The following is a 27967-nucleotide window of genomic DNA, read 5'->3' on the forward strand; positions in this document are numbered from 1 at the left end:
TCATGGGTCATGTCTCTTACTTTATTCTCAGTGTGCATGGTTCTTTTTTACATATATACACAGACACTTAAATATAAACACTGAAATCCAGGAGAATCCAATGGGCAGGTGAGTTTAGGAAGTCAGGGGTACAGAAGAAAAAGCCAGTCACCAGATTTTACAAATGGCCGTCTGAACTTCCCGGGTCAGACTTGATGCCTTCTCCCAGACATCCTGTGGCCCACAAGGTCTTCCTCTGGGACTCTGAACCAATCAATAGCCATACTTGTCATTAAGATGCGTTCTGCCATCTCCACTTTGACCTACAGCAAAAGAAAAGAAAAAGAAATGTATTTACTTTTCCAAAGTCAAGAAGAAAAAAATATTCAGATATCAGTAGGTCAAAAGCAAAACAAGGCAGTTTCTTTTATGACAGAACATTTATCTAAAAATCATAATAATAATTTTTAAAAAACTTTCTGGATTTTCACAACAGGATTTCCCTGTACTGCCTCGCCAGCCTCTGCTTCCCAAACACTGGGATGAAGGGCGTGTGCCCCAACACTCTGTTCTGAAAATTTACTTTTTGGGCATAATTTCACAATATAGTTTCTTTTCACTCAACATTTATTAGTAGATAAATAAAGTTGCAATAGTTATTAGTATCTTAGAAACACCATCCACCAAGAAAAGCAACATATGATTGGCCCGTGCGGAGGTCATCACCTCTTACACGAGTGTGCACTGGCACAGAGCTTGCACGGCATCCTTAGAGTGCAGGTCTGGGCACGTGTGCGTTTGAGCAGTGTAACGTCACCATCTTCCCACAGATGTCGCTCTACACCTAGTGCACATTGTGTCCTTGTTTGTCCAGTAATCTTTAACCTTCTCAATTTCAGCATTTATTCATTTATTGATTTATTCCACTAAACAGGACTTTTCATGGGACTATATAATTTGCTTTGAGCATATCCCTCATACCCCGCTAACCTCCCTCTCTCCCTGCCCGCTGGCCTCTTCGTTCCTCTGGACAGCTTCAAGTCCTATATACACATATGATTTATATCTAGAGAAAACATGCAGTATTTGTCTTTCTGAAACTGGCTTAATTCATCTAGTATGTTACTTATTACACAGTTGTTTGTAATGAACAGCAAAAGACTAGAAACACAGCAAATAGCCAATGAGGCAACTATTTAAATAACAAAGTCTGTCCTAAAAGAACTACAGTACCATTTAGGCAGACACAGTGCCATATACCTGTCTGAACAGGCTGGCTTTGGATTTATAATCCTCCTGCCTCAACTTCCAAATGTTCACCACAGAACACATAGTCCCCCATCTCTGTCATACTTGTGCATCATATACACACAACAATGAGTAATAAAAATAAAAAACAACCAAGAAAACGAAACAAGGAGTCAGTGAGATAGCTTAGTGGGTAAAGCCACTTGCTGCCAAGTCTGCAAAGTCTCAGAGCTACACAGTGAACAAACAGAATCGATGGCTGCACATTGCCCTCTGAGTTCCAAATGTATGCCATGGCGTACGTGTACGAACACACACACACACACACACACACACACACACACACACACGAATGCACGCGCGCACGCACATGATAAAAACCAACTACGATGTCAATGAAAAAAAGGAAATAATTGTTCTAATAACAAATGAGTGGAAGAAACCTCCATTTGTGTAGAAAAGGTACTGAAATATCTTTTTTTTTTTTTTTTTTTTTTGGTTCTTTTTTTCGGAGCTGGGGACCGAACCCAGGGCCTTGTGCTTCCTAGGTAAGCGCTCTACCACTGAGCTAAATCCCCAGCCCCCTGAAATATCTTTTGTATAGGCATTTTATATAATGCATTGAGTTAATAATTAATAAGCTGATAATATTCCATTATCTTTAGATGAAAAATGATTAGATGAGTCAGAATGTAATTTTTTCCTTTAGTTAATAACATAAATTCTTGTAAAAATAGGCAGAAAACTATAAAGACCCACGCACCCCTCGCCCGGTTTTAGTGGTTAATAAAATGTGGCTAATCCTCTCTATCTGTTATCGACATCTGAGAATCTACTATTCTCTACCACCAGAACATTTAAAGGTAACTCTCAGATATCATCACATCTGTGAACATGTCCAGAACATAAGGACATTTTCCAAAAGCCATCATTCAACATCCCTCAGACCTTAAAAGAGTCAACAATAATTTCTATCATCAATATTCAGTTAGTGTTCAAACCAAATATTATTTTTACATATTTATTTACATATTTTTGAAGTAGGGTCTCGTGTAGTTCAGGCTAGCCTCAAACTTGCTATGTAGTAAAAAATAACCTTGAACTTCTGACCATCCTACCTCTACTCCTGAAGGCTGGGATCACAGGCCTCCGCCCCACACCTGGCTTATGCGGGGCTGGGAAGTAAACCCAGGGCTCTGGGAATGCTAGGCAAGTGCTCTACCAACTGAACCACACGCTAAGCCGTTATAACTTTTTAAAAGTTGTTTAAGTGAGGATCTACGCAGGGTGCACCAATTCTACTCACTCGATGTGTCTCCTTACATCCTTCAATGCCATCAAAGGGTAACTTCCTTACATATATCGTCTACTTACTGTAAGCAGGACCCAGAGATGGCTCGGAGGTTACGAGAACTTGCTCAGTCCCCAGCACCTACATGGCTGCTCACAACCACCACTGGTCCAGTGCCAGGAAGTCTAATGCCCTCTTCTGTCTTCCACGGGCAACAGGCACACATGCTGCATACGCCATACCTGTAGGCACTCATATACGCATACACATACGTCTTAAAGGAAGGAAAAATAAACACTGTACCTTCAGGTGGGACCCATACGCAGTAGTCTGGGTCATCCTCAGGATATTTGGAAGAAAGTATGGGTGGAAACTGCAAAGAAGAAATACACTGCTTTACCCACAAGAGTAGCTGCTAAATCAGTGTCACTAAGTGGCTCAGGGGACCCTGGGGATCTGTGACCATCCTACCTGGGATTACAAGTCTGTCCCATCTGGTCTGACTCTAAAAACTTTTAGCTGTAAGAATTATTGTCTCCAGCCTGCCAGTAAATAAAACTAAGAGAGAACAGAGTCTATGAATAGCCCTGATTCCTATAAAGCCAGGTCAGCGTCACATGTCCTCCTCAATTGCTCTCCACAGTTTATTTTGAGACAAAGTCTACGAAGCCCCAGTTGGCCAGAACACATTACATACACCAGGCCAGCCTCACAGCCACAGCCATCCACCTGCCTCTGCCTCCCAGGTTCCAGGATTAGAAACGTGTGCGCATATGCCCCATTAGTTACTTATTTATTTATCTTCCTACCTATTTGTTTGCTTACTTTTTGTTTTTTCCAGACAGAGTTTCTCTGTGTAGCCTGTCTGTAACTTGCTCTGTAGACCAGGCTGTCCTGGAACTCATACAGATCCGCCTGCCTCTGCCTTCTGAACGTTAGGACTAAAGGTGTGTGTCACCACACCTGGCTCTCTCTCTCTTTTTTTTTTTTACCTTTTAAAATTATATCAATTTGTGCTTTTGGCTTTTGAGTGTGCATGCCCTGGGGCATATGTGGAGGTCAGAGATCAACTAACCAGAGACAGTTCTCTCCTTTCACCATATGAGCCAGGATCAAACTCAAGTTGTGAGTCTTGACAGCAAGTGTCTGTACTAAACCACCTCCATCCCTCTTTGACAGGCGATTCCGCACTGAGCCTGGAGTTCACTGATCTGCTAGGCTGGTTGGCCTGTCTGCGTCCTCAGTGCTGGGACTGAAGACATACCCTGAGAATTCAAACCTGGGTCCTCACACTTGCCCACAAGCACCTCACCAACCAAGCCAGTACAAGACCCTTTAAAGTGGTGTTAACATCTGGCCAGCTGAGGCAGAAGGGGTATGAGGCACTCCTGCACTACAACGAAAGTCCCTGCCAAAAACAAACAATCACTCACACACACACACACACACACACACACACACACACACACACACCCCTACCTGAAAAGGAAAGAGAAATACAAGGAGTGGTAAGAGAGAGCTGGCGTTTGTCTTTGACCTGGTGCAGCAGACAGCCGGCCGGGCGAGCCTGTTGCTATCCCTTGTGCAGAGGCAGTTGACAAGGCTGGCCTTTGGCTGGACTGCAGTCTGGGTTTAGAGGGAGACTTGGGTCTAACAGACATGGGTGGCTCACTGTCTCCATGGTGCACTGAATGTGCTCATCCTCCTCTTGCCAGTATGGAAAATGGACACATGTTGGGCAGGGAGGGCCTTACATGATACACCCTCAATAAAGTCTTGGTTTTGAGTCCATGAATGAGCTTCTCCATATAGCAACACTTGCCACACTGGCTGCTAGGGAAACCAGCACATCTTGTGTCTCTACAGGGATGGGGCTCTCTGAGCCTTGCACATGGTTGCAGATGGTTGGCCCCGCTATCCTTTCGCTGTGAGGAGTCACAGCTGCTAGCACAACCGCACGGTGAGCTCTGCGAGTCCCCTTGTGAGCTGGTTACCCCAGGATGGTCCAGAGACAGGACACAACTGTCCCTCTCTGAGGAGCTAGTGAGTAGGAAGCTCTTGATATAATAATATGATTTCCATGATAGGTTTAAAAATTAAAATTACAATGGAGATTTTGTCACAAAAGGAGGGAGATAAGAACATGTTACTCAGATTTCTCTGCATCACATACAAGATATGAAAAAACAATAAATTAATAAGAGGTAGTCTGTACGGTAGATGAGCCCAGATTTCTCCAAGGAGCTAATGCTGCTGGAAACTCTAAGACAGTCTCAATAGACAAAGACCCACCACAGTAAATGTGTTTTTAGAAAAGTGAAGTACTTACTTTCCCTGGCCCAGATTTCTTTTTCTTCAACTCATCTCTGTCTTTTTTACATTCATTCTCTGGTGCTGCTTTAAGGGGGAGAGGATAGATATAGCTGTTATCAGAAGTAAACATAATATAAAATTAAACCCCCACCCCAAGACGGTACTGTAATTGAAGTCATAGACACCTCAGTAACTGACTGTCTACAACTGCAAGACGTACAGGAAGGTTAGGGGAGCTAGCTCAGTGGTTAAGCACACTTGCAGCCAACACACACTGATAGAGCTCCCACCTCCCCACAGATCCAGCTCCAGAGGATCCAACACCTCTGGATTCCACAGGCACTGGTCCTCATGTACACATACCAACATATATATACCCCCCCACACATACCAAAAACAAACTAATCTTCGTAAAAAAAATGTATACTAAGAAGAAATAGTTAGGGCTGGAGAGAAGGCTCAGTGGTTAAAATCACTGACTGCTCTTCCAGAGGTCCTGCGTTCAATCTAGCACCCACATGGTGGCTCACAACCATCTGTAATGAGATCTGATGCCCTCTTCTGGTGTGTCTGAAGACAGCTATAGTGTACTCATATATAATAAACAAACAAACTAACTAACTAAATAGGAGGAGGAGGAGGAAGAGGAGGAGGAGAAGGAGGAGGAGAAGGAGAAGGAGAAGGAGAAGGAGAAGGAGAAGGAGAAGGAGAAGAAGAAGAAGAAGAAGAAGAAGAAGAAGAAGAAGAAGAAGAAGAAGAAGAAGAAGAAGAAGAAGAAGAAGAAGAAGCAGCAGCAGCAGCAGCAGCAGCACTTGTTGTTGTTGTCGCTATTGTTGTTGTTGTTGCTGTTGTTGTTTAAAGTGCTTGCTGCTCTTCCAGAGGACAGCTTGGTTCCCAGCACATGTCTCTCTCTCTTTTTTTTTTTTCCCAGCACATGTCAAACAACTAACAACCACCTATAATCCAGCTCCAGGGAACCCGATGCCACCTCTGGTCTCTGCAGGCACCTGCATACATGAGGCATGAAACCACAGACACACATACACATACATTTGAAAAACGTAGGGGCTGGAGAGATGTCTCAGCAGTTAAAGCACATACTAATCTTACATGGACTTGAGTTTACTTCTCAGCACCCACATCAAATGGCTCACAACCATCTGTAACTGCAGCTCTGGAGGGATCTGGCACCTCTGGTCTGTGAGAACAGCAGCATTCACACACATATATTCAACCACACACAGACACACATGTAATTTTAAAAAGAAAACGGGTGTTTATTTCACTCGCACAACACTCACAAGAAATTTCCTTTCACTGATATCTTTCAATTTTTAAATACAAAGCTAGGCTATAGGCTAAACTATGATGAGGCTGCTTTTACTATCCCACAGTTTACCTCTGACAGGCAAAGCCAGAGAAAGCAGCCTTTCTAAGTGTCAACCCACCTATCGACTGATTTATTACTACAGGTTTAAATCATTTCCATGGTAGGACACAAGGACTGAGAGATATAACACTGGAGAGGCTTCTTCTGTCTGGTCAGACAGAGGCGTGAGACACTGAATGCTTTGTAGGACAGATGGGAGCCCCAGGAAATAGGCTAGGCATAGAGAAATAGGCACGTTATGGGGAAGACAAACCTCTGGACACTGTTGCAGTCACCTGCATATAGACACAATCCACAGTACATCCCTAGCATCTGTGTGCCATTTTCTGTTCTGCCTCCCACCTCCTCCCTATAAAACCAGGTAGCGCCTGTCTGTGAAGAAGCACTAGAATCAGCTCTCCTACTTACCTGAAGGATCCTCACGTGATGGCATTATTTTGCCCATCTCTTGATAACCTTTACTCTGCTCCATGTGGCTGTGCTTTTCTGTAAAAAGCAGTGTCAGGACAGACTGTTGTTAATTAATTCATGGTGGAGTCCAAAAGAGCAGAGACAAGAAGAGCAGCTACACACTTCTATGCCATTCAGCTAGACTCCAGCGGTTCGATTCACCTTAAAGTCTTCAGTAAAGGAGCCCCCGAAAGACTAGAAGAACCACTAAAGTTCCCCTTTAAAAAACTTCCAAGTAAAACTTAATGGTGACTCTTACAACAAAAAATCTTAAAAACATACATATCTACCTCCCAACTTATAAATTTCTTGAACTTCAAGGAATATATATTTAAGAGATACCAGAATTAAGTATCAAGATTTACTAGTCACACTTTTACAATAACAAAAATTAATAGGGCCAATGAGATGGCTTAGCAAGTGAAGACACTTGCTGCCTAACCTGACGGGTGCCCGAGTTCCATGTCCAGACTCATGTGGCAGGAGCCGTGCCTCCTGAGGGCCTCCTCTCATCTCCACAGGTGCATACGGCACACACGCAATGAAGGTGATTCAACAATTTTCAATTAAACTTTAAAATTAAATACTTGTTTAAAATGTAGAAAGTAATTTAATCATGACATACGCATATAGTGAACCACTATGATCCTTAGTAAAAGAAAATCATATTATAAAAGTATTATTTTTATTATTCCTTATCTGATTCACAAAGCCAGTAAGAAGGTTCAGCAGGTGAAGGCACATGCCACCCACAGAGCCTGACGACATGAGTGTGACACCCCACAATCTGTGATGCTGGGAGCAGAGATCCAGCTCCCTCGGTCCTCTGACCTCCACATGTACGCCACAGTAGTCACGTAATCATAAATCATAGATAATAAACTAATTTTAAAAATTAAAAATATTTTTAGGACATAGGGAAAAACAGGCTATAGATTCTAAATATGATTCAGAATTCATTTACATAGAATATGATTCTATGTTACAAAGAAATAAGACAGAGGCCAGAGATATAGAATAATCCTTCATCTACTATGGATTTACTAATTATTTAACCTTTAAGATTTATTTTTGTTGGGGTTGGGGATTTAGCTCAGCGGTAGAGCGCTTGCCTAGCAAGCGCAAGGCCCTGGGTTCGGTCCCCAGCTCCAAAAAAAAGAAAGAAAAAAAAAAAGATTTATTTTTGTTTTGTTTTGGGTTTTTGTTTATTTATTTGGTTTTTGTTTTAATCTTATGTGCACTGGTGTTTCGCCTGCATGTGTCTGTATGAGGGTTCAGATCCCCTGGAACTGGAGTTACAGATAGTTGTGAGTTGCCATGTGGGTGCTGGGAATTGAACCTAGGTCCTCTGGAAGAGCAGTCAGTGCTATGGACCCCTAAGTCATCTCTCCAGTCCCCAAGCTCTAAGGTTTTAAACCAAGTTTTAAAACCTGTGTTTTTAAATACAAATTGTTGCTGACAACAATTCTCAGAAGACTATACACTACCTAACAAAAATCCCAGCCCTGGGCACTAGGAACTCTCACCCAAGTGGATGGTCAGGGATGTCCAAGTGACTCCACAAACAATTTTAGCTATTGCCACTGCCCTCCACCGACTCCCAGAGGTTGAAGATAAGTCCCTATTGCTAAAGACACTGCAACTTAGGACACGAGACTGGACGGCTGCAGCTAAATCCACCCAGAAGCCTCGCTCCTGTGGTTAGCTTCCACAGCACCAGAAAGAACTGTGTGAACTGACAAGGAGGGACGCGACTGACAGTCCCATCTAGCCACAGCAAGCATGAACCAACACAGACCAACACGCGAGAGACACCTAAAGGTGCTATGGTGCCGCCTACGCTGTCCACCACCAACGGTTGCCTAATTGGACTTCAGGCTAGAAAGAGAAAACCCTGCAATTTTCACAGCACGCACTCTGATACTCCGTGACAACAAATGCTCTGTGATTTTAACTCTGAACACCACTGCCTGACGAGCCAGCGCAGGGGAAAGACACTACCATGGCTCTTTGTCTCCTTGGAGCACGAGGGCTCTGGGGGAGCACCCGGGTGCTCCCCGGCTGCTTCCGGCTCTGGCTCCGGCCCCTGAGACAGCCTGACACCTCCGTCCTCCACTCCTTCTTCATGCTCCTCCTTTGCTTTCTCCTCCTCTTCCTCTTCCTCCTCCTCCTCTACTTCAGGTTCATCCTTCATTTGCATTAAAGCTGGAGGGAGTTCAGGACGCTTGGGTGGCAACTTCTACAAGGGAAACAAACCACACACGGAAGTTCTGCATGATGGTAATCAGGGACAAATCTCCTCTGGGAGGTCAAGCTATACAGTGCAGCCTCTCCAGGTTAATAAGCCCCACAGAAGTCCGCTAGAAGTGTGACCTCCAAAGGAAATTCTGTCCATCTGTACATCTTAGCAAGTGTTTTCAGCATTTCTAGGCCACAGATTACTAGAGAGCATTTATAAGAACCTAAGCTGGATCTGCAACGCCACTATGAACACAGCACTGGGTATACAGATCAGCAGCGGCCTGCTTGCCTAGCAGACACAGGCTGTGTTCCAGCTTCGGTGCTACACACAGGGTTTCAGGGTTATTAAATATAAAACACTTATATTTAATTTACATTGAAGCACCTTGTAGGGAAACAGAACATTACTGCAGGTGAGTGACAGCAGCAGGATCCAATCCTGTCATACCGTTGCTATCAAAGGACTTGGATGTATTACAAAATCATCAGGGAAGTAAATCAAATATATGTTTTCAAAAAAGAAATCATTTTTACTGCCTTCCCTTGACCCTCTGGATATTCTGAAACAAGATCTTACTATATAGTGCTGGCAGGCCTGAAACTCACTGTGTAGACTAGGTTGACTTCGAGTTTGGAGTGATCCTCCTGCCTCTGCCTCCCAAGTAGAGATTATAGCCCTGGGCTACTAGCTAGTCCCTTAATATTTTTTAAATATAAAATTAAGTTAAGTAATCTTTTTTAAAAAGCCCTTTTAAAAGATTTATTTATGGGGTTGGGGATTTAGCTCAGTGGTAGAGCGCTTGCCTAGGAAGCGCAAGGCCCTGGGTTCGGTCCCCAGCTCCGGAAAAAAAGAACCAAAAAAAAAAAAAAAAAAAAAAAAAGATTTATTTATTATGTATACAGCATTCTGCCTGCATGTATGCCTGCAGACCAGAACAACACAGGGTTTCTCTGTGTAGCCTTTGCTGTCCTGGAACTCACTCTGTAGTCCAGGCTGGCCTCAAACTCACAGAGATCTACCTGTTTCTGCCCCCGAGTGCTGGGATTAAGGGCATCTGCCACCACTGCCCAGCATTAAAAAGCCTTTTAAGAAACCATTTTTCCTCTATTTAAACCCTCTCCATAACTTTAAGTCAGTCACATGTGTGACTGGAACTTCAGGCCTCTGGCATCAGATGACAGTCCATCACAATTCAAGGTCTTTCCATCTCAGGTGTTCTGTTGTGTGCTTTCAGACAGTTTGGCCCTGTAGCTCAGGCTGGCCCAGAACCTAAGTCCCTGTCTCAGCCTCCCCGGTATGTTGATGACAGATATGCAATGCTATCCCTGATTTATGTACACCCCTATATATCCACATGTGAAGTCCCAATTCCTAAGATCTCTTGGAATGTCATCTCATCTGAGATAAGGTCTTTTGAGTAATTAAGTTACAATGTACTTAGTTAAATGGCTGAGAAACCCTGGGCCCTAAGCCGGTATACCTGACACTATGAAAGGGCAGCCATCTGTAAGGCACACGATACCAACTATGCCAGCATCTTGATCTTGAACTCTAAAGTCTAGAACTATGAGAAAATAAAGCCTGCAAGGCACTGCAAGCTGAATCGTTTAGAGTTATGTCACTAGGCTACTAATTTTAGTCAACTTGACATAAGCTAGAGTCAGTGGAGAGGAGGAAGGGAGCCTCAAGTGAGAAAACGTGTCAGTAAGATAAGGCTATAGCCTTAGTCAGGGAAAAGGAAGGAAAGTACAAAGTTCTATCCCTAGCTGAACAGCTAATGGCAAATGATGGACACCAGGAGTGGGAGAGTTGGTTCTCTCTAAGAGTGCACACTCTGTGTGTCTATGCCCCAGTAAGACACATATCCAAGAATATATGGGCAGCATAAATTAGGTTCGACGGTTAAAAAAAGAAAGAGGTGCTGGGTGGCGGTGGCATACACCTTTAATCCCAGTACTAGGAGGCAAAGGTAGGCAGATCTCTGAGTCTGAGGCCAGCTTGGTCCATAGCCAAGGCTACATAAAGAAACCCTATCTTAAAAACAAAACAATCCAATGAAACGAAAACAAGAAGAAAAGAAGGAGGAGGAAGGAGGAGGACAAAGAGGAAGAGAAGGGAGAAGAGGAGGAAAAGGAATAGGATGAAGAGAAAGAGGAAGAAGAAGAAAAGAAGGTGAAAGGAAGGGGAAGAGGAGGAAGGAGAGGAAGAGAAGGGGAAGAAGAAGGGGAAGAGGAGGAGAAGGAGTAGGAGGAGGAGACAAAAGGAGAAAAGCTAGGTCACAGAGTTGGGTGGGTCGGACAGAGGCACAGACCTGGGAGAATTTGGAGGGGGAAATGAATATCATCAAAACACAATGTACAGAATTCTCAGAGAACTACTATTTAACTAAGGAAAAACAATATTCCAGCAGTAAGCAAAATAAGCATGAGGAAAAATATCAACATAGGCACTTCATTCCTAAATATAACACACATTAGAAACATTAAACCACCTCCAGGACCGCTGGGACTACATAGTGAGACTGTGTTGAGACAGAGGGGATGGGGGGAGGGAGGGAGGGAGGGAGAGAGGGAGGGAGGGAGGGGAGGGAGGGAAGGAGGAAGGGGAGGGAGGAAGGAAGAGGGAAAGAAAAAGAAAGAAAGAAAAAAGAAAAAAAACTGAATAAACCAGTAAAAATAAATTATACAAGTTCCTTTCAGGTTGACCGGCATAAATCAATTACCCTACTCGTTTGTGTCCATGCGCATGTCTATGTGCACAAAGGCCAGGAGGGCCTCAGCTGTCCCCTATCACTCCCCACCTCACTCCTTTAAGGCAGTGTCTTTACTGACCTGCAGCCCAGCTAGGCTGTCAGTCAGCCAACCCCGGCAATCCTGCCTTAGCACCCCTCAGTGCTGGGGTCACAGTCAGCACAGGGCCACGCTTCACTTTACATAGGGTACTAGGATCTGAACTCTGGTCCTCATACTTGGGAGCAATACCTAAGTCATCTCTGCAGTCCAGTTCACTACTTCTCAGCAAGAGATGCTCATGTGGGACTAGAGAGATGGCTCAGTGGTTAAGAGCACTGACTGCTTTTCCAGAGGTCCTAAGTTCAAATCCCAGTAATCACATGGTGGCTCACCACCATCTGTAATAAGATCTGATGCCCTCTGCTGGTGTGTCTGAAGACAGTTACAGGGTACTCATATAAATAATATACATATTTTTAGAGAGAGAGAGATGCTAATCCATCAGCCCTTTCCCACATAACCAGGTAATAAGACAGAAAATCTAGTTCAGGGACAGCTCAAGGACTGAGTTCCACACACTCACAACTCACCCCTACTGTTCCAGTTTTTAATTTGAATTTGCTTCCTCCTTTCATGGCACCAAAGAGAGGCAGTGCAAGTTTCTTAGTTTTGTTTTCTGCATTTGTAGTCTGAAGTTCAGTTCTAGGAAGAACAATTATAAATGGTTATTCTAGTTAAGTTTAAGGTTTTACCTTACATGCCATGGAACTGGGCTGGAGAGATGGCTCAGTGGGTAAAAGCACTTGGCAGTCAGGTTTGAGAACCTGTTCAACCCCCAAGCCCACAGAAAGGTGAAGGAGAGAAGAAACTCCACAAAGTTGACCTCTGACCCCCCCACACACATTATACTACACCTCACCCTGCAGCACTCAATAAGGAGCAGCTTTAAAAATACCACGAGGGTTGGGGATTTAGCTCAGTGGTAGAGCGCTTGCCTAGCAAGCACAAGGCCCTGGGTTCGGTCCCCAGCTCCGAAAAAAAGAAAAGAAAAAAAAAAAAATACCACGAAACTGACAAGGACACTTCTGAGAAAACAGACATGATCACGAGATGACTATCCAGACATAAACAAGAAAGAGGGCGGCATAGCCTCCAGAGGACAGTGACTCGGCTCCCTCAGCCCTTAATTCCCAACATGGCACAGGGCTTTGCATTTATCAGGTGGTGACTACAGTGACAACAGTCACAGGAGAAGGAAAATACACGTATAGCCCACCTTTGTTAGGTTTTTGGAGACAGGGTTGGTTTCTCTCTGTAGTCCTGGCTGTCCTGGAACTCACACTGTAGAGAAGCCTGGTCTCAAATGCAAGATCCACATGCCTCCCTCTCCCCAGTGCTGGGATTAAATGTGTGCACCACCACCGCCTGGCACATAACCCATCTTAACATCCAGATGCTCTTACAGAGGAGCTACAGGTTTCCTAGGAAGGAGGGGCACACCACACGCTCACTGACACCCTAAAGCAGCTCTGTACAATGGAACTTTATGCAGCGATGGAAAACTTGTAATAATGTCTATATTGAATTACCCACGTGATTAAATATCAGCCACATTTGGGTACTGAGTACTTGAAAGGTGGCTATTATCTTGAAGAACTGAATTTTTAAAACTTTACTTAAAAAAATTTTAATAGTATATACTGCTTAATATTATAGGGTATTATACTGCACAGTACAGCTTCTCAACCACCCGCCCAATGCTGAGATCACAGGCATGAGCCACCATGCATACCTGTCAGGTCATAAGACACGGTCTCGCTCTGTAGTCCAGGCTAGCTTGAAACTTAGTATTCTAGTACAAGTGGCCTCAAACTTGAGAGCCTCCTGGCCAGTTTCCCTCATGTGAGGATTACAGGTGTGCACCATGTCCAGACTGCAATACAACTATTAATGTGGTTTTCTAGTTGCTTATTAAACAACTCAAACTGTGAAAGCTAAAACGGTCACCACATAACCGTAATTCTAGACCTAAAACACCATGGCTACTTGGTGCAAGATTCTCCTTGGTGCAAGTTTACTCACACACTGACGAAGAAAATATAAAGAATTTATATACTGTCCAGTCTCTCTCTAACGGTTGTCCTCCAGTCACCCAGTTCCTTTCCCCAGAAACAACTCACTCAGCTTTTATAAATATTTCCAGAGACAGAATAGCAGATGCCATTGGGAACCCGCTCATTCCAGCTACTACAGTATTGTACACCAAGGTCCATGTCTACACCTTTCTTAGAACTGCTTGGGTTCCCAAAGCCTAGGGTCAATGTTGGTGTGCAGGAGGGTAAAGTCCAAGCCCCTGGCTTCTAGGACATCTGTGGTACACTATAATTCTTGAAAGCACATCTTTGCCCAACTTGTTCCCTGTTCCTTCCTCTACTTCAGTATGATTTCTCTTAAGTGGCTGAGAGTAATCTCTGAGTAAATCACTTGTAGACAAACCCTCACCTCAAAGTGTGTTTGCAATGAGCTTGAGTAAACAGACATCTATATATATACATGTATAGACACACATACATAAGCTATGACCTCCTTACCTACGCATTCTTCCTCTACACGTATATTACACTGTTCTACAGTTAATATAGCTTTTGCGACTTACTATATTTTGATAATGATTCCACAACTTGCAAAAATAATTGCTTCCTTATCTTAATAGCTATATGGTATTCTATTGTATGGTCTATATTTAATTTTGCTCTTGATAAGCATTCATGTGATTGATCATATTTGTTAATCATCTTCTAAATATGTAAAAGACAAGAGTCTAGAAATAGGCCAGGTGTGGCTGTACACACCTCACTCCTAGCACTCACGCCACAGAGGCGGACAGATTTCTGAGTCTGAAGCTAACCTAATCTACATAGTGAGTTCTAGTCCAGCCAAGGCTACTTAGTGACACCTTGTCTCAAAAACAAAACAAAACAAAACCTAAATAAATAAATCTACATTTCTTTTCCTTCTTCCTTTTTTTTGCAGTACTGGGAACTGAACACAGAGTCTATTCACAGCAGGTAAGCACTCCCACTGAACTATATATATCACTGGCTTTTTTCTTCCTTTCCTTGCTCTGGTTGTGGGGGGGTTGCTTGTTTTTAGACAGGGTGCCACTGTGTAACCTTGGCCAGCCTGAAACTCAGAGAGACCCACCTACCTCTGGCTAAGCACACACACTCATCGCCAAGTGCGGCCCTACTTGTTTTCAACTTGCCACATAGCAGAAGATGGCTATGAACTACTAACCATCCTGCCTCTACCTCCCAAATGCCGGGATTACAGGCACGCGCCACCATGCCCAGGTCTTTGTGGGCATGTTTCTTTTTTTTTTTTTTTTTTTGTGGCTGATTATCTATTACCTTGCATAAGTTTTTATAAACTGGAGGTATGAGTCTTTTGTGCACGTTGCTTTTAAAAGAAGTTTGCTCTGCAGAAAGATAGACAGCAGAGGACTGCCTGGTCTGGCCTCAATGAGAGAAGATGCACCTAACCCTTCAGAAACTTGAGGCCCCAGGGAATGGGGAGGCCTGGTGGAGTATGGGGTTGTGTGGGGACATCATCTTAGAGATAGGAGACAAGGAACATGGTGAGAAACTATTGGAGGGTGGGCCTGGAGGGGGGATAATGACTGGACTATAAAAAAAGATTAAAGATAATTTTAAAAAAATACATTATATACAGATATGCTTATGAAACTGTTAAAAAATAAAAATTATTTTTAAGTGCTTAAAAAAACCTCATAGCATTCCAATTAATCTAGAATCCATATAATATCCATGGAAAAATCCTCTAATAATCTATAGTTCACAAATAGTCCTTTTATCTTTTTTTTTCTTTTCTTTTTTTTTTTTTTTTTGGAGCTGGGGACCAAACCCAGGGCCTTGCACCTGCTAGGCAAGAGCTCTACACTGAGCTAAATCCCCAACCCTCTTTTTTTTTTTTTTTTTTTTTAAATGTATGAGTACACTGTTGCTGTCTTCAGGCACACCAGGAGAGGGCACTGGATCCATTGAGATGTGAGCCACCATGTGGTTGCTAGGAATTGAACTAAAAACTTCTGGACAAGCAGTCAGTGCTTTTACCACTGAGCCATCTCTCCAGCCCTGTCCTTTTGTTCTTTTTTTTTTGGTTCTTTTTTTCGGAGCTGGGGACCGAACCCAGGGCCTTGCTTCCTAGGCAAGCGCTCTACCACTGAGCTAAATCCCCAACCCCTGTCCTTTTGTTCTTAAAGGCTGTCTGCACAAGGAGTATGGCTCAGTGGTACAGCATGTACTTACTATGTGTCAAGATTGTGGTCGACCCTTAGCACTAAAAAAACCCACAAAATAAAATAATCCTGTAATTATTAAATACAAAGATAAATAAGACTGAACATGGTGGCACATCCATAGCTGAGAAGTACAAGCAGGATGTAGTTGTTTTTAATCATACACATAGCCCTCTGGGCAAACATTTAGTTGAGGGGAGGAGAGAGGTTGAATATGATCAAAATACATTATATGAAATTCTCAAAGAATAAAAATTTTACTAAAGTTCTCTGTAAGAGTTCAACATTAGGCTAAAGAGATGGCTCAGTGGGTAAAGATGCTTGCCACCAACTGCAAGTCTGAGTCTAATCTCAGAGCCCAGATAAGGAAAGAAAAAACCCACAACCAAAAGCTGACCCCTGATCTCAACACGTGAAACTGCACACACACATAAGACGTGCAAGGTCACCCTAGGCTATGGTGCCCTGCTCCAGGCCAGGCCAGGCTACGTGAGACACTGTCTAACTCTCTTCAACTAGAACCACTTGTACTTACTTCTTTAGTTCTGGGATCTCTGCTGGCTTTACAAGTTTTATTAACCCTTTCAGTCTCTGTTGTTCTTTCCGTAGTTCAAAAGTCCTCAGATGAAGTTTCTTCCGGGACACCCCATCTAACGTGCTCCCTGATTTCATTTCTGACATGAACGCATCTAAAGAATCCTGAGACGATGATTCTGACTGAACTGTCCAAAAGGAATAAGACGTGTTTAGAAAGATGGCCCGGATACCTTTAAACTCAGTCGAACTATCCACAAAGGGCTCCCAAATGAGAAGTTGAGCAGCTGTCAGCACTGACACTAGGAATGAACCAAAGTCCCAACTGGGGGAGGCCTAGGAGGTGATTTAAGCTTCATTCCTGTCAACTATCAAATAAAAGAAATTAAACCAAACATTTTTAAAAATACTTTTCTAGCTTCACAATGTTACACTGTGGGAGACGAAATGGCTCAGCACTGGCTGCTCTTGCAGAGTCTGGGTTCAGTTCCCAGCATCCATCTGGCAGCTCACATCCTTCTCTAACTCCAGTTCCAGGGGATCCAACGCCCTCTTCTGGCCTCCATGAGTACCAGACATGCATTGATATTTGTATGTAGGCAAAACACTCATAAGCTGCTGCCTCCTCTGATGAATTAGGGAAAAGCTGGAGGTGAGGAGGAGGGCAACCCTGTAGGAGGACCGGCAGTCTCAATTAACCTGGACCCCTGAGATCCTCAGACACTGGACCACCAACCAGGCAGTTACACCAGTTCAGGTGAGGCCTCCAACACATACAGCAGAGGACTGCAGGGTCAGGGTTCAGTCAAAGATGCACCTAACCCTCAAGAGACTGGAGGCCCCAGGGGGTTTAGAGGTCTGGTAGGGGGGAGGGGGCATCTTTGTGGAGAGAACCAGTGCAGGGGAGTGGGGAGGAGGTATGGAATGTGGAACCCTGGGGCGGGGGGGGGGGGATGTGGACCAGGAGGGGAATAAAACCTGGAGTATAAAAATAAATAAATAAATAAATATTTTTAAAGACATACATAAAATAAAAAGCTATATTGCTCCTTAAAGTACCTCCAAAGCCAGCATTTTCCCAGTGCCTAACATGATGCAGTACATACATGTGACAGGTATGTGTGACAGGTGCTCAATCACTATTGGCTAAGAGCCTCACCTTTGCTTGATGCCTTGAGCCTTTCAGAAATCTCAGAGAGTTCCCTTTCGGCATCATTTAGTTTTGCAACCTATAATGCCAAATCGACAGGGTCAGCAAGTGTTTTCCTTCCCAACACCTTCCCATTGTCAATATGTTACAGGTTTTACGATGACTGATTCAGAAGTCCTTCTAAGTTGGCTCTGGATGGAGTTGATATTTCACTTGTTTACTTTATTCTAGCAGAACTAATTTTAGAATTAAAAAACTCGGATAGAACGAGTGACTGAATAGTTACTGGTAGATGTTGAATGTCTGCAGCCAGGAATACTGCTAAATACAGTGTTAACGCATGACAGCTTAGAGCAAGTTCCTGAACGGCTGTGCCATCCCAGACCACGGCGATGCTGCTCTTCCCACATCTCAAACGCCGGGCCTAACACCACTTCACTGTGAACACCCAAACTTGGGACGTTTTCTTTTCTTTTTGGGGATCTGGGGAGTAATGCCATATCAAAAGAATGTTCATTAACAGATCAATACAAACCTGGAGGAAAGTGAATGGCAATGAGTAAACTCTTTTTTCCACCAACCTGAATAAAACTAGTCATTTTCTTACCATTAAATTTAGACCACAAAAATTGTAACTCAATATTAGATTTCTATGTTGTTTTTAAAAGTTATAATGACATAAAAGTAGCTACTTCAGTGAACAACTTGCCAGTGACTCAAAAGTTTCTGGCTTCTCATCAATCTTGCCAGCCTTCTTCATCCGGTTCAAGCGCTTCTTCTCGACCAGGCCGGTCCGATCGAGGAATGTATCATCATCACTGTCATAAAAATCCTCATCTTCCCAGTTCTTGGCTTTCCTTTTCCGAGATACTAAAAATAAAACAATTCATAAGGAAGGTTTTGTTTGTTTGTTTGGTTGGTTTAGAGATTGAGAAAGAGAAGGGGAGGGAGGAGGGAGGCTGGGGATGCAGCTCAGGTGACGGTGTGTATGCGCAGATATAGTAGTATGCAGTAGGCCACTGGCTAACTAGGTGTAAGGGAACAAATCTATAATCCAGCACTGGGAGGTAAAGGTAGGAGGATTGGGAGTTCAAAGCTATTCTTGGCTTTATAACAAGATTGAGGCCAGCCTGGGATACACAAGACTTTGTCTCAAAAATAGAAGAAGAAAAAGAAAATAAGAAAAGAAAACAAAGGAGAGGAGAGGGAAATGAGTCGCACCTAAGAGGGCACCTATCATGCCGCTTATACAAGGAACCTAAAGTAGTCAAGTTCTGTGCTGACAAGATGGCTTAGTACATAAAGTACTTGTCTCACAAATGTGAGGCCCAGGCTCAGATCCTCAGTGCCTACTGCAAATGCTGGGCAGTGAGCCCACTGTCATTCCCCCGACACAGAAAACAGAGACATCCTCAGAGCAAGCTGGTCAGCTAAGCATACCTAGGGCTCAGGACTCAATAAGATGTGGTTAGGACTGACTGAAGAACACCAACACCAACCTCTGATCTCCATACGCATTATAAAGAAAAGAAACCAGAGACAGAAACAGAACGCAGGAAGGAGAAAGGAATTAATGCTCACAGGCTACCACTGTACCAGGGGTAACGAAAAGTTCTGAGCTGGGCAGTGATGATTACATAATACACCTAATATTACTAAATGACAGCCTGTTTTATGTTACAATAAACAGTGAAAATAAAGCTGGGCATGCTGGTTGCCTTTAATCCCAGCACTCCATAGGCAAAGGACAGCCTGGTCTACAGAGCAAGTTCCAGGACAGCCAGGGCTACACAGAGAAACCCTGCTCAAAAAGACAAAAACGAACAAACAAAAAGAAATCAGTCGATAAAATGGTAAGATGATAATAAGAAAAAGACCACCAAACATAAGAAATAAACCATGAAACATGACCAGGATGACTTTGAATCACAACTATCCTATGTCTGCTTTGCCTACTACAGACCTGCACCACTGTGTCTGGCTCAGGAGCCAGGGTTTTTAGGGGTTTTTTGTTTCTGTTTTTTTTTTTTTTTTTGGTTCTTTTTTTCGGAGCTGGGGACCGAACCCAGGGCCTTGCGCTTCCTAGGTAAGCGCTCTACCACTGAGCTAAATCCCCAGCCCCTTGTTTCTGTTTTTTTTTTTTTTTCTTTTTTCGGAGCTGGGGACCGAACCCAGGGCCTTGTGCTCGCTAGGCAAGCGCTCTACCACTGAGCTAAATCCCCAACCCCCCTTGTTTCTGTTTTTGAGATAGGGTTTCTCTTTGTGTAGCCCTGGCTGTCCTAGAACTTGCTCTGTAGACCAGGCTGGCCTCAAACTCTCAGAGATCTGCCTGCCTCTGCCTCCTGAGTGCTGGGATTAAAGGTGTGCCCCCAGACCCAGTTTTAGTGTTAAGTTTTAAATGTACACTCACCTACGTACAGAAAATGTCTTAAGACAATATGAACAACTGTCTTAGGATGTTGAGAGGGAATGCTTCTCTCTACTTCGGAAAGTTCTGTACAACTTGCACATTATCTATGTAGAGAGATTGTGCACCTTTTGCATTACATGTTCCTTCTTTGTTTTTTAAAAGAAAAAAGGTTTTTCCATACTGACCTGCTTCCTGCCGTAGCAAGCCCAAGGTATCAAGGATCCGACAAGCTTCCAGTGAGCACTGTATCATTGCTTCTTTTTTCTTTCCTGAGTGAATGGCCTCAGCCACCAGCTGTTTCCCAGTTGAATCATCTACCGGTAACCTGCATTGGTTACAGGGGCTCTGACTCTCATGAAAACAGCCATCCCGAGTGCCCATGATGACGGCATCTCATGCTCTCAGGGACCTCGTTCTGTCTGACCTCGGCTAGACTTCAAGTCATTTCCTTCCACTTTTATTCATTTCACCCCAGCTCCCAGTACAATGGAGCTATCAAGGCCCAAACCTGGAACTAGGCTAAAGGGCAGAGCAAAGTCACTCTTGGGCTATTCTCTGCAACCATATGTTAACTTGAATCGCCTACGTTCAGACATAGACATTAGCAAAGAGCCCATGAACCCAGGACTTAGTAGGCAAAAGTTGCCACAAAACAAGACCCTGTCTGGAAAAACAGCTAAGACAAAAAGAACTTACCTCACCCTGCAGAGCCAAGTGCTATGTCCCTGCTCATCAAATTCATATTCCAACTCTTCTCCTGAAGGAAAAGGACAATTTCAGCCAGATCTAAAACTTACTAGTTGATACAGCAAGGAGAACTGTGGCAAGTCAAATATCAAGTTTTACTATCACAGTGAACACTGCCGGGGATCATCACCTGGAGATAAGACTAGAATGAATGTGACGTAGAAGAAAATAATTTCAAATCCAATCAACTCAGCAGGGCCTGATGGCACAGACTTAATCCCTCCTGCTCAGGAGGTGTGGCAGGAAAACCTCAAGTTCAAGGCCTGCTGAGCTACAGGATGAATTTAAGACCAGCCTAGGCAACTTAATGAACCCTTAATGAAAAACAAAATCTACACCCCTGTACTGGCTACAACAGCCCGTAATGGCTTACACTCTGTAGCCACTTCTGTCACCTGCTTGCACTTACTTGCCAGCACATCTGTTGGCACCTACTTCTTCAGGATTCCAGCTCATACAGAAGACCAGCTGAAACAACTAGCCTCGTGGGACTGAGCAACTACTAAATCCTTGGGCTTCCCATCGACAGCTGCCCATTGTTGGGCTAGTTGGACTACAAACTGTTAAGTCATAACAACAAATTCCCTTACTATATAGAGACTACCCATCTGACTCTAGACCCCCAATTAAAAAAGAAAAGAAAAAAATAAAGGGTTAGAATCGGAATGGTAGCTCATACTTATAATCCCAGCACTCAGAAGGGAGATGCAAGTTCAAGGCCAGCCTGAGTTACAGTAAAAGTTTGAGACCCTATCACTTAAGAGAGAAAGAGACAGAGACAGAGTGTTAGTTAGCGTTAGGATATACCTCAGTAGCAGAGTGGTTGCTTGAAATACATATATGTACTATGTTCAACCCCAGTCCTCAAAATACAATCTTGGCTGTGTATACTTATATACACAGCTTATAATACTAGGCATTCAGAAATTGAGGCAAGAAGATCATATCTACAAGGCCTACCTGGTCTCCAAGGGAGGGGATTACAGGTTGTTGCTTAGTGACAGATACTTGCCTATCATGAGCAAGGTCCTGGATTTGATCCCAGCACAATGAAAACAAACCAATCATCTCTCCATACATACTTTTATTTATGCAATTGTGCGTGCGCACGCACACGCGCACACACACACACACACACACACACACACACACACACACGCAAGCATGTTTGTGAAGACTAGATATCTTCTTCAGTCATTCTCTACCTTAAAATCGCTCACTGAACCAAGAGCCCATCGATTCACCAGGGCTGGCTGACCAATAAACTCCAAGAATCCTTGTCTCTCTCTCCCAAGCACTGGGCTGTAGGCATATGCTACCATACCCAGGCTTTTCGTGTAGGTTCTAGAGATCCGAACTCTCATCCTCCTGCTGTGTATAATGGGCACCTTACTGACTAGCCTCAACTTTCATACTTTCATCTACAGTTAGTTTTTACAAGCATAAATACTCATTTTGTTGTTGTTGCTGGAGATAGGACTTCATGGAGCCCAGGCTGGTCTTGAACACCCTATGGAGACAAGCAAAGCATGACTTAAACTGCTGATCTTCTTGCTTCCACTCGCTAAAGTGATGGAACAGCAGGTATCAGCTACCGTGGCTGACTAGAATAATAAATATCATATGTTGAAAGCAATTAGTTCATATATACTTCCAGGTATGTATGTGTACATATAGAAGTAGACAGAAAGACAGACAGACAGATCGGATTTTCTTCCCTATTGATATTCAACCAATTACATAAAAAAAAAAAAAGAACTGTTTGCTTTGAACATGTACACTTTTTTCGGACAGTATAATGACCATGTGCATAGATTTACATTATACTGGGTATTGTAAATAATCTAGAGTATATTTTAAGCATATGGGAGGCTACATGCAGTTTATATGAAAATATTATGCTACCTGATATAGAAACTTAAGCATCCTCAGATCTTGGTATCTACAGCAAAGCATCTTGGAACTAGTCCCTGCAAAAGCCCTGTGAATAACTACATATGTGTAAATGTATATATAAAACATAAATACATAAATATGCATCAACACTCTCTCAGAGTACATCTACTGAAGCAATTTTCCCTGAGAACATTTCTAATCGCAAGAAGGTAAAATCTGCACTAATTGTAAAAGACCAGGGGCTGCAGGGGATGGCTCAGTAGGAGAAGCCCTTACCCAGAGAACATAAGCATCCCAGTTTATGTCCTAGAAACCAGGTAAAAAAGCTAGGCATGGTGGCACATGCCTGCAACCCCAGCCCTGGGGAGGCAGAGACAAGAGGACTCCTGGGGCTCAGTGGCCAGCCAGTCTAGTGCCATTAGTGAGCTCCAGACAATGAGCTTTGACCTTGTCTCAAAGGAAGTAGATGGTGTTCTTGAGAACTGCACCTAAGGTTTTCTAGAACACATATATTAAAGGTACTGATTATGAAAGACCATGTGAATTAGGAATAATAAGCTCTAAGGCTTTGTTTCATTTCCCTACCATTAAATCCCAGCTCTTTTGAGAATAATGTGTTAAGCTAGGAGAAAGTATTTAAGACAGAAAGACAGACAAGCAAGAATCTTATTATTGTCAACATAAACCTGGGACTGGTGACAGAGCTCTCTCTCGCAGTGGTAGAGAAAGCGCTCTCCTAGCACACACCCAGGGTCTGAGCTTCAGCAGCCCACGAAAACTATAAACAGAGCCAAAGAAAAGTGACTGAGACTCATCCAAGGGCAAGAACTGAAAGGAAGACAGCAGACAAAATATATTACTTACGAGTGTTAGGCAAACCTCAAAGCTTTAGGAAGCAGCAGTGCTGTGAGCACATTTTACTCTCACAGCCAGAACCACACTTACTCACATACCTTCTCTGTCAAAGAAGCCTTGAAGAGCCTTCTTCGGATCCTTTATATAAAACGCCTCCCGGTCCTGCTGAAACTCCAAGGCAATGGGGTTCTCCTCGGCCTCATCCTCTACAGCATCTTCTCCTGCAGGACACATGGAGACACAAGAAAACCAATATAAGACAGGGGCATGTGAATGACATTCGTGAGCCTTCTAGGCCGAGTAAGGATATAGTTAGATACGCTGGCACAGCCACACACACCTGTAACACACACCTGTAATCAGTACTCAGGAGGCTGAGGCAGGAGGGTTGCCTGACTACATAAAAACAATGTTTCAAGAAACACACACACTTATTTATCCGCATTTGAAAGTGATTAAAAGACAAATCCGTAAGGGCATGAGTTGGAACAATCACAAAGTCACCATGATGAGTCTACGCTGTGTAACAGACAAGGCTTGTTTCCGTGACTTTTTCTCCTTCTCATCACTTCGAAGACACTGACTCACAACTCTCTGAAAAACCACTGAGCTCTCTAGCCTGGTTTCGTTCTCTCTTACTCAGGTCTTATTGATTCCAATATTGATTATTAGTAATTCCCCAATCTGCCAAACAGACTGGCCAACACAATGCTCCCTTAAAACCAACAGTCTCTGCCCTCAACACCAATGTCGGTGTGCAGATTTATCTGGACTGCTTTTCCTTTCCTTCAAGTTCTAGTTTGAAACTCTTTTCTTCTCTCTTCTTTTTTTTCCGAGACAGGGTTTCTCTGTAGCTTTGGCTGTCCTGGAACTTGCTCTATAGACCAGGCTGGCCTCGAACTCACAAAGATCTGCCTGCCTCTGCCTCTCCAGCGCTGAGACTAAAGTCATGTACTGCCACCACCACCATGGCTGTAGCTTGAAGCTCTTATTTAAAAATATATAAAGTGGGACATCAGGTAAAGGTTCCTGCTGCCAAGCTTGACAACCTGCTTTTGACCCCTCGGACTCACAAAGTAAAAGGAGAAAAATGACTCCTGCAGTTGCCTTCTGACCTCTACGTACACGCCATGCCCCCTAAAACAAACACCCAAAAGTTAATTTATAGTTTCCAAGAGATCTAAATTAGTGTTGTCCAACAGAAATATGTGTTATGAGTATGATTCTGAGTTTCCTATTAGCTACTTTAAAAAGGTCATCTTACCATAATAGTCATTACAAAACTATGGCAGTATTTTTTTCATTGTCTTTGAAATCCTGGGTGTAGTTTGCACTTAGATTTATTTATTTATTTTATGTATATGAGTACACTATATCCATCTTCAGACACACCAGAAGAGGGCATCAGATCTCATTACAGATGTTTGTGAGCCACCATGTGGTTGCTGGGATTTGAACTTAGGACCTCTGTTAGAGCAGTCGGTGCTCTTAACCACTGAGCCATCTCTCCAGCCCCTGTAGTTTGCACTTAGAAGCATGCCTTTGGATAAGCCACACTAGATATGCAGATAACAGCTACCATATTGAGCAGCATATGTCTAACTGAGTTCCCGGTGTCTGATTCATTTTCTCACACTAGCTCTAGAGTGCTAATAGTTTCCGGCTTATTCTTGACACTTAGCAGAAGTATTTTTGCATTTGTTCTATCTTAACATCTATAGACCTCACACATACAAGTGCCACAGTGCACATGGAGGTCAAGGAGGCCTGTGGGAATCCGTTGTCTTCTTCCACCATGTGCCTCCCGGGGGTCAAACTCAGGTCATCACGATCAGCAGCACAGACTTTTACCTGTTGAGCAATCTCATCAGGCCACAACTTCTTTCTTTCACTCATTCTGTTTGTTTTTTGAGTCAGGGTCTCTAAAGTAGTTCAAGTCCTGAAATTCAATATGTAGATCATGCTGGCTTGAAACTAACAGAGATTGTGCTGAGGTTAAAGTCCTGCATCGTGATGCCTTATTAGCCCCAACTATCTTTTAAAGCTATATTTTATGCATATGAGTACTCTATCTCTATGTACACCTATGCCAGAAGAGGGCATCAGATCACATTATAGTTCTGGGATTTGAACTCAGGACCTCTGGAAGAACAGTCAGTGCTCTTAACTACTGAGCCATCTCTCCAGCCCCTTCCCCCAACTATCCTTTCATAGACCTGAATACCTATCATCCAAAATACGGGGCTATACAATAACCTCTTGGATTTTTTTGTACTTTGTGAAAATAGCCTAAGAGGTGAAATATCAAATTCTGATTTCTCAGCCAAAGGAATGATATCAATTTTCCATGTACTCAGAACTCTGTGTGTGTGTGTGTGTGTGTGTGTGTGTAAATGATGAAAGCAATATGCAGATTACATGGTGAGAAAGAGTGTGTGTATAATACCCATAATTCAAAGTTTTATACCTTTGAAGTTAGTGACCTGGGCTTTCGAACTATGTTTACCCCTTCTTGAGCTGTGTGAGCAAAAGCATTTGAGGATGCCACCAGGAATGAGCTCAGAACTTCCAATACCAGTTTCTTACCCATTCCCCACGTGCAACCCATCTCCTCATCTTGACCACTTGTATTTCTCTTCCCTGCAGTGGTATCTGCTTCATCTTCTTCATCTGAATCTTCACCTAACATCTTCTTCTCCAATAACGCCTGCTGCTGTTTGCGAAGTTCCTTCAACTGTGTTACTGTTAATTCAGATTCTGCCTCTCGGTCTTCCTCTGGTCCCTAATGAATCAAGGAAAAAGTATATACGTATGTGGATTAAGAAGTGGAGAAATTGGGGCTGGAGAGATGGCTCAGAGGTTAAGAGCACTGGCTTTTCTTGCAGAGGTCCTGAGTTCAATTCCCAGCAACCCCATGGTGGCTCACAACCATCTGTAATGGGATCTAATGCCCTCTTCTGGTGTGCATGAAAACACTCATATACATAAAATAAGTAAACAAATGTTAAAAAAAAAAAAAAAGGAGGGTTGGGGATTTAGCTCAGTGGTAGAGCGTTTGCCTAGCAAGCGCAAGGCCCTGGGTTTGGTCCTCAGCTCCGGAAAAAAAAAAAGTGGAGAAATTACTTTCTGAGACACTGCAGTTATGCAGATCTGTGGCTCCGGACTGGGCCCCTATGCTTTTGTCAATGGTTACTAGAAGAATCTTTTTTTCTCAACTAAACCTTAAAGAAACTCAGAATCCCAGCACAGTGAAGTCCCAAGATTTTTTTTTCAATGTGGAAAGGTTTAATGAGAGAAGAGAAGAAGAAGAGAGGAAAGGCCGGCCATGGGCACGTGGGGGGAAAGGGGAAGATGGGGAGAGAAGGGACAGGGACAAAGAGGGCACGAGAAGAAGAGCAAGAGAGAGCAAGAGCCCACGATTTTTATTTTAGATTTTTCTACCTACCTGAAGGATAAAGAGCCGAGTGCTGCCTCCAAAGCGAATAACGTGCCCGACATGGACTCTACAGTAAGTGCGGGGTGGGATGCGAGTTTTGTTGAGGAAAGTGCCGTGGGTACTTCCCAGATCATAGAGATAAAAGCCCTGCCCCTGATCCTCAGAGTCTCCGCTGGGATCCGACCCCCGGTGCTGTAGTACAGCATGGTACCGAGACACGGAAGGATGCTCCAGGCATATGTCACAGCTAGCAAGCCTCCCGAAAAGGCAGTAGCTCGTGTCTTTCAAGGTGCGTGTACCAAGGATGGTGCCACCCTTCAGGGTTTCGAGACTGTAAGGGGCCGTGGCTGGGCTGCCCCACGATGGCTCTTGGTACGGGGGAGCCCGGGTCGGACCGCCAGAAGCAGGAGCTACCCTCGGAGAGCGGAGCTGTTCCACCGGTGGACCCCCAGTCTCCTCGCTGTCCGGCTGCGGTGGCGAGACCTCGGGCTCCCCACATCCAGAGTCTAGCTGCGCCGTGCTACATTCCTTCTTCACATCTTCAGGAACTGATGGACTGGAGGCCGGAGCCTTACTCCGCACTGCGGGAGGCACCGGCAAAACAGGCTTCTTAAACTCGCTACTAACATCCTGAGGTGCTGGCGCTTCTAACTGAGAGGTAGCATCAGCCATCCTCAGACGGGTGCAATCTCAAAATGTGTCCCTCGGAAACCCCTACCCCTCGCCCCCCATGTTCCTGCTCACGTCTCCTCCTCCTTCTCAGGTCCCTGACGTTTCTCTGGATTGCAACGTTGGAGTTCCCCTTTCAAAACTCACAGAACTTTAAAGTTGTGAATAGCACTAGGGAGTGACAATACCAGAAAGGGGGGAGGAGCTCTAGGAGTGCTGTGCAGAACACGGACATTTTTAGGCGTTGCAACCGGATAGTAATAACTTCCTGTGGCAGAGGGCGCTTGGGAAGAAGTGCTTCCGGTGG

At 43.8% G+C, this 27967-nt stretch overlaps 1 protein-coding gene across 3 annotated transcripts; it reads right to left on the minus strand.

The window, feature by feature from the left end:
- Positions 1-27929, minus strand: Slc4a1ap (solute carrier family 4 member 1 adaptor protein). 3 transcript variants are annotated; one of them, XM_039111909.2, is made up of 14 exons: positions 27001-27929; positions 26142-26337; positions 23654-23776; positions 20754-20814; positions 20243-20382; positions 18357-18517; positions 17657-17726; positions 16499-16685; positions 12236-12347; positions 8673-8910; positions 6630-6707; positions 4848-4915; positions 2822-2891; positions 1-302 (listed from the first exon to the last, which is right to left on the minus strand). In XM_039111909.2, exons 1-14 carry the CDS (start codon positions 27661-27663, stop codon positions 253-255), a joined length of 2217 nt encoding a protein of 738 aa, XP_038967837.1. In that variant the 5' UTR covers positions 27664-27929; the 3' UTR covers positions 1-252. The 3 variants fall into 3 exon arrangements, with proteins under 3 accessions (XP_038967837.1, XP_038967838.1, NP_001100179.2); XM_039111910.2 differs by having other exon boundaries at positions 4848-4912; positions 27001-27701; NM_001106709.2 differs by lacking the exon at positions 6630-6707 and having other exon boundaries at positions 27001-27663.
- Positions 27930-27967: the final 38 nt, after the last annotated feature.

The sequence above is a fragment of the Rattus norvegicus genome, chromosome 6, assembly GCF_036323735.1.
Source record: "Rattus norvegicus strain BN/NHsdMcwi chromosome 6, GRCr8, whole genome shotgun sequence".
Taxonomy (NCBI): Eukaryota; Metazoa; Chordata; class Mammalia; order Rodentia; family Muridae; genus Rattus; species Rattus norvegicus.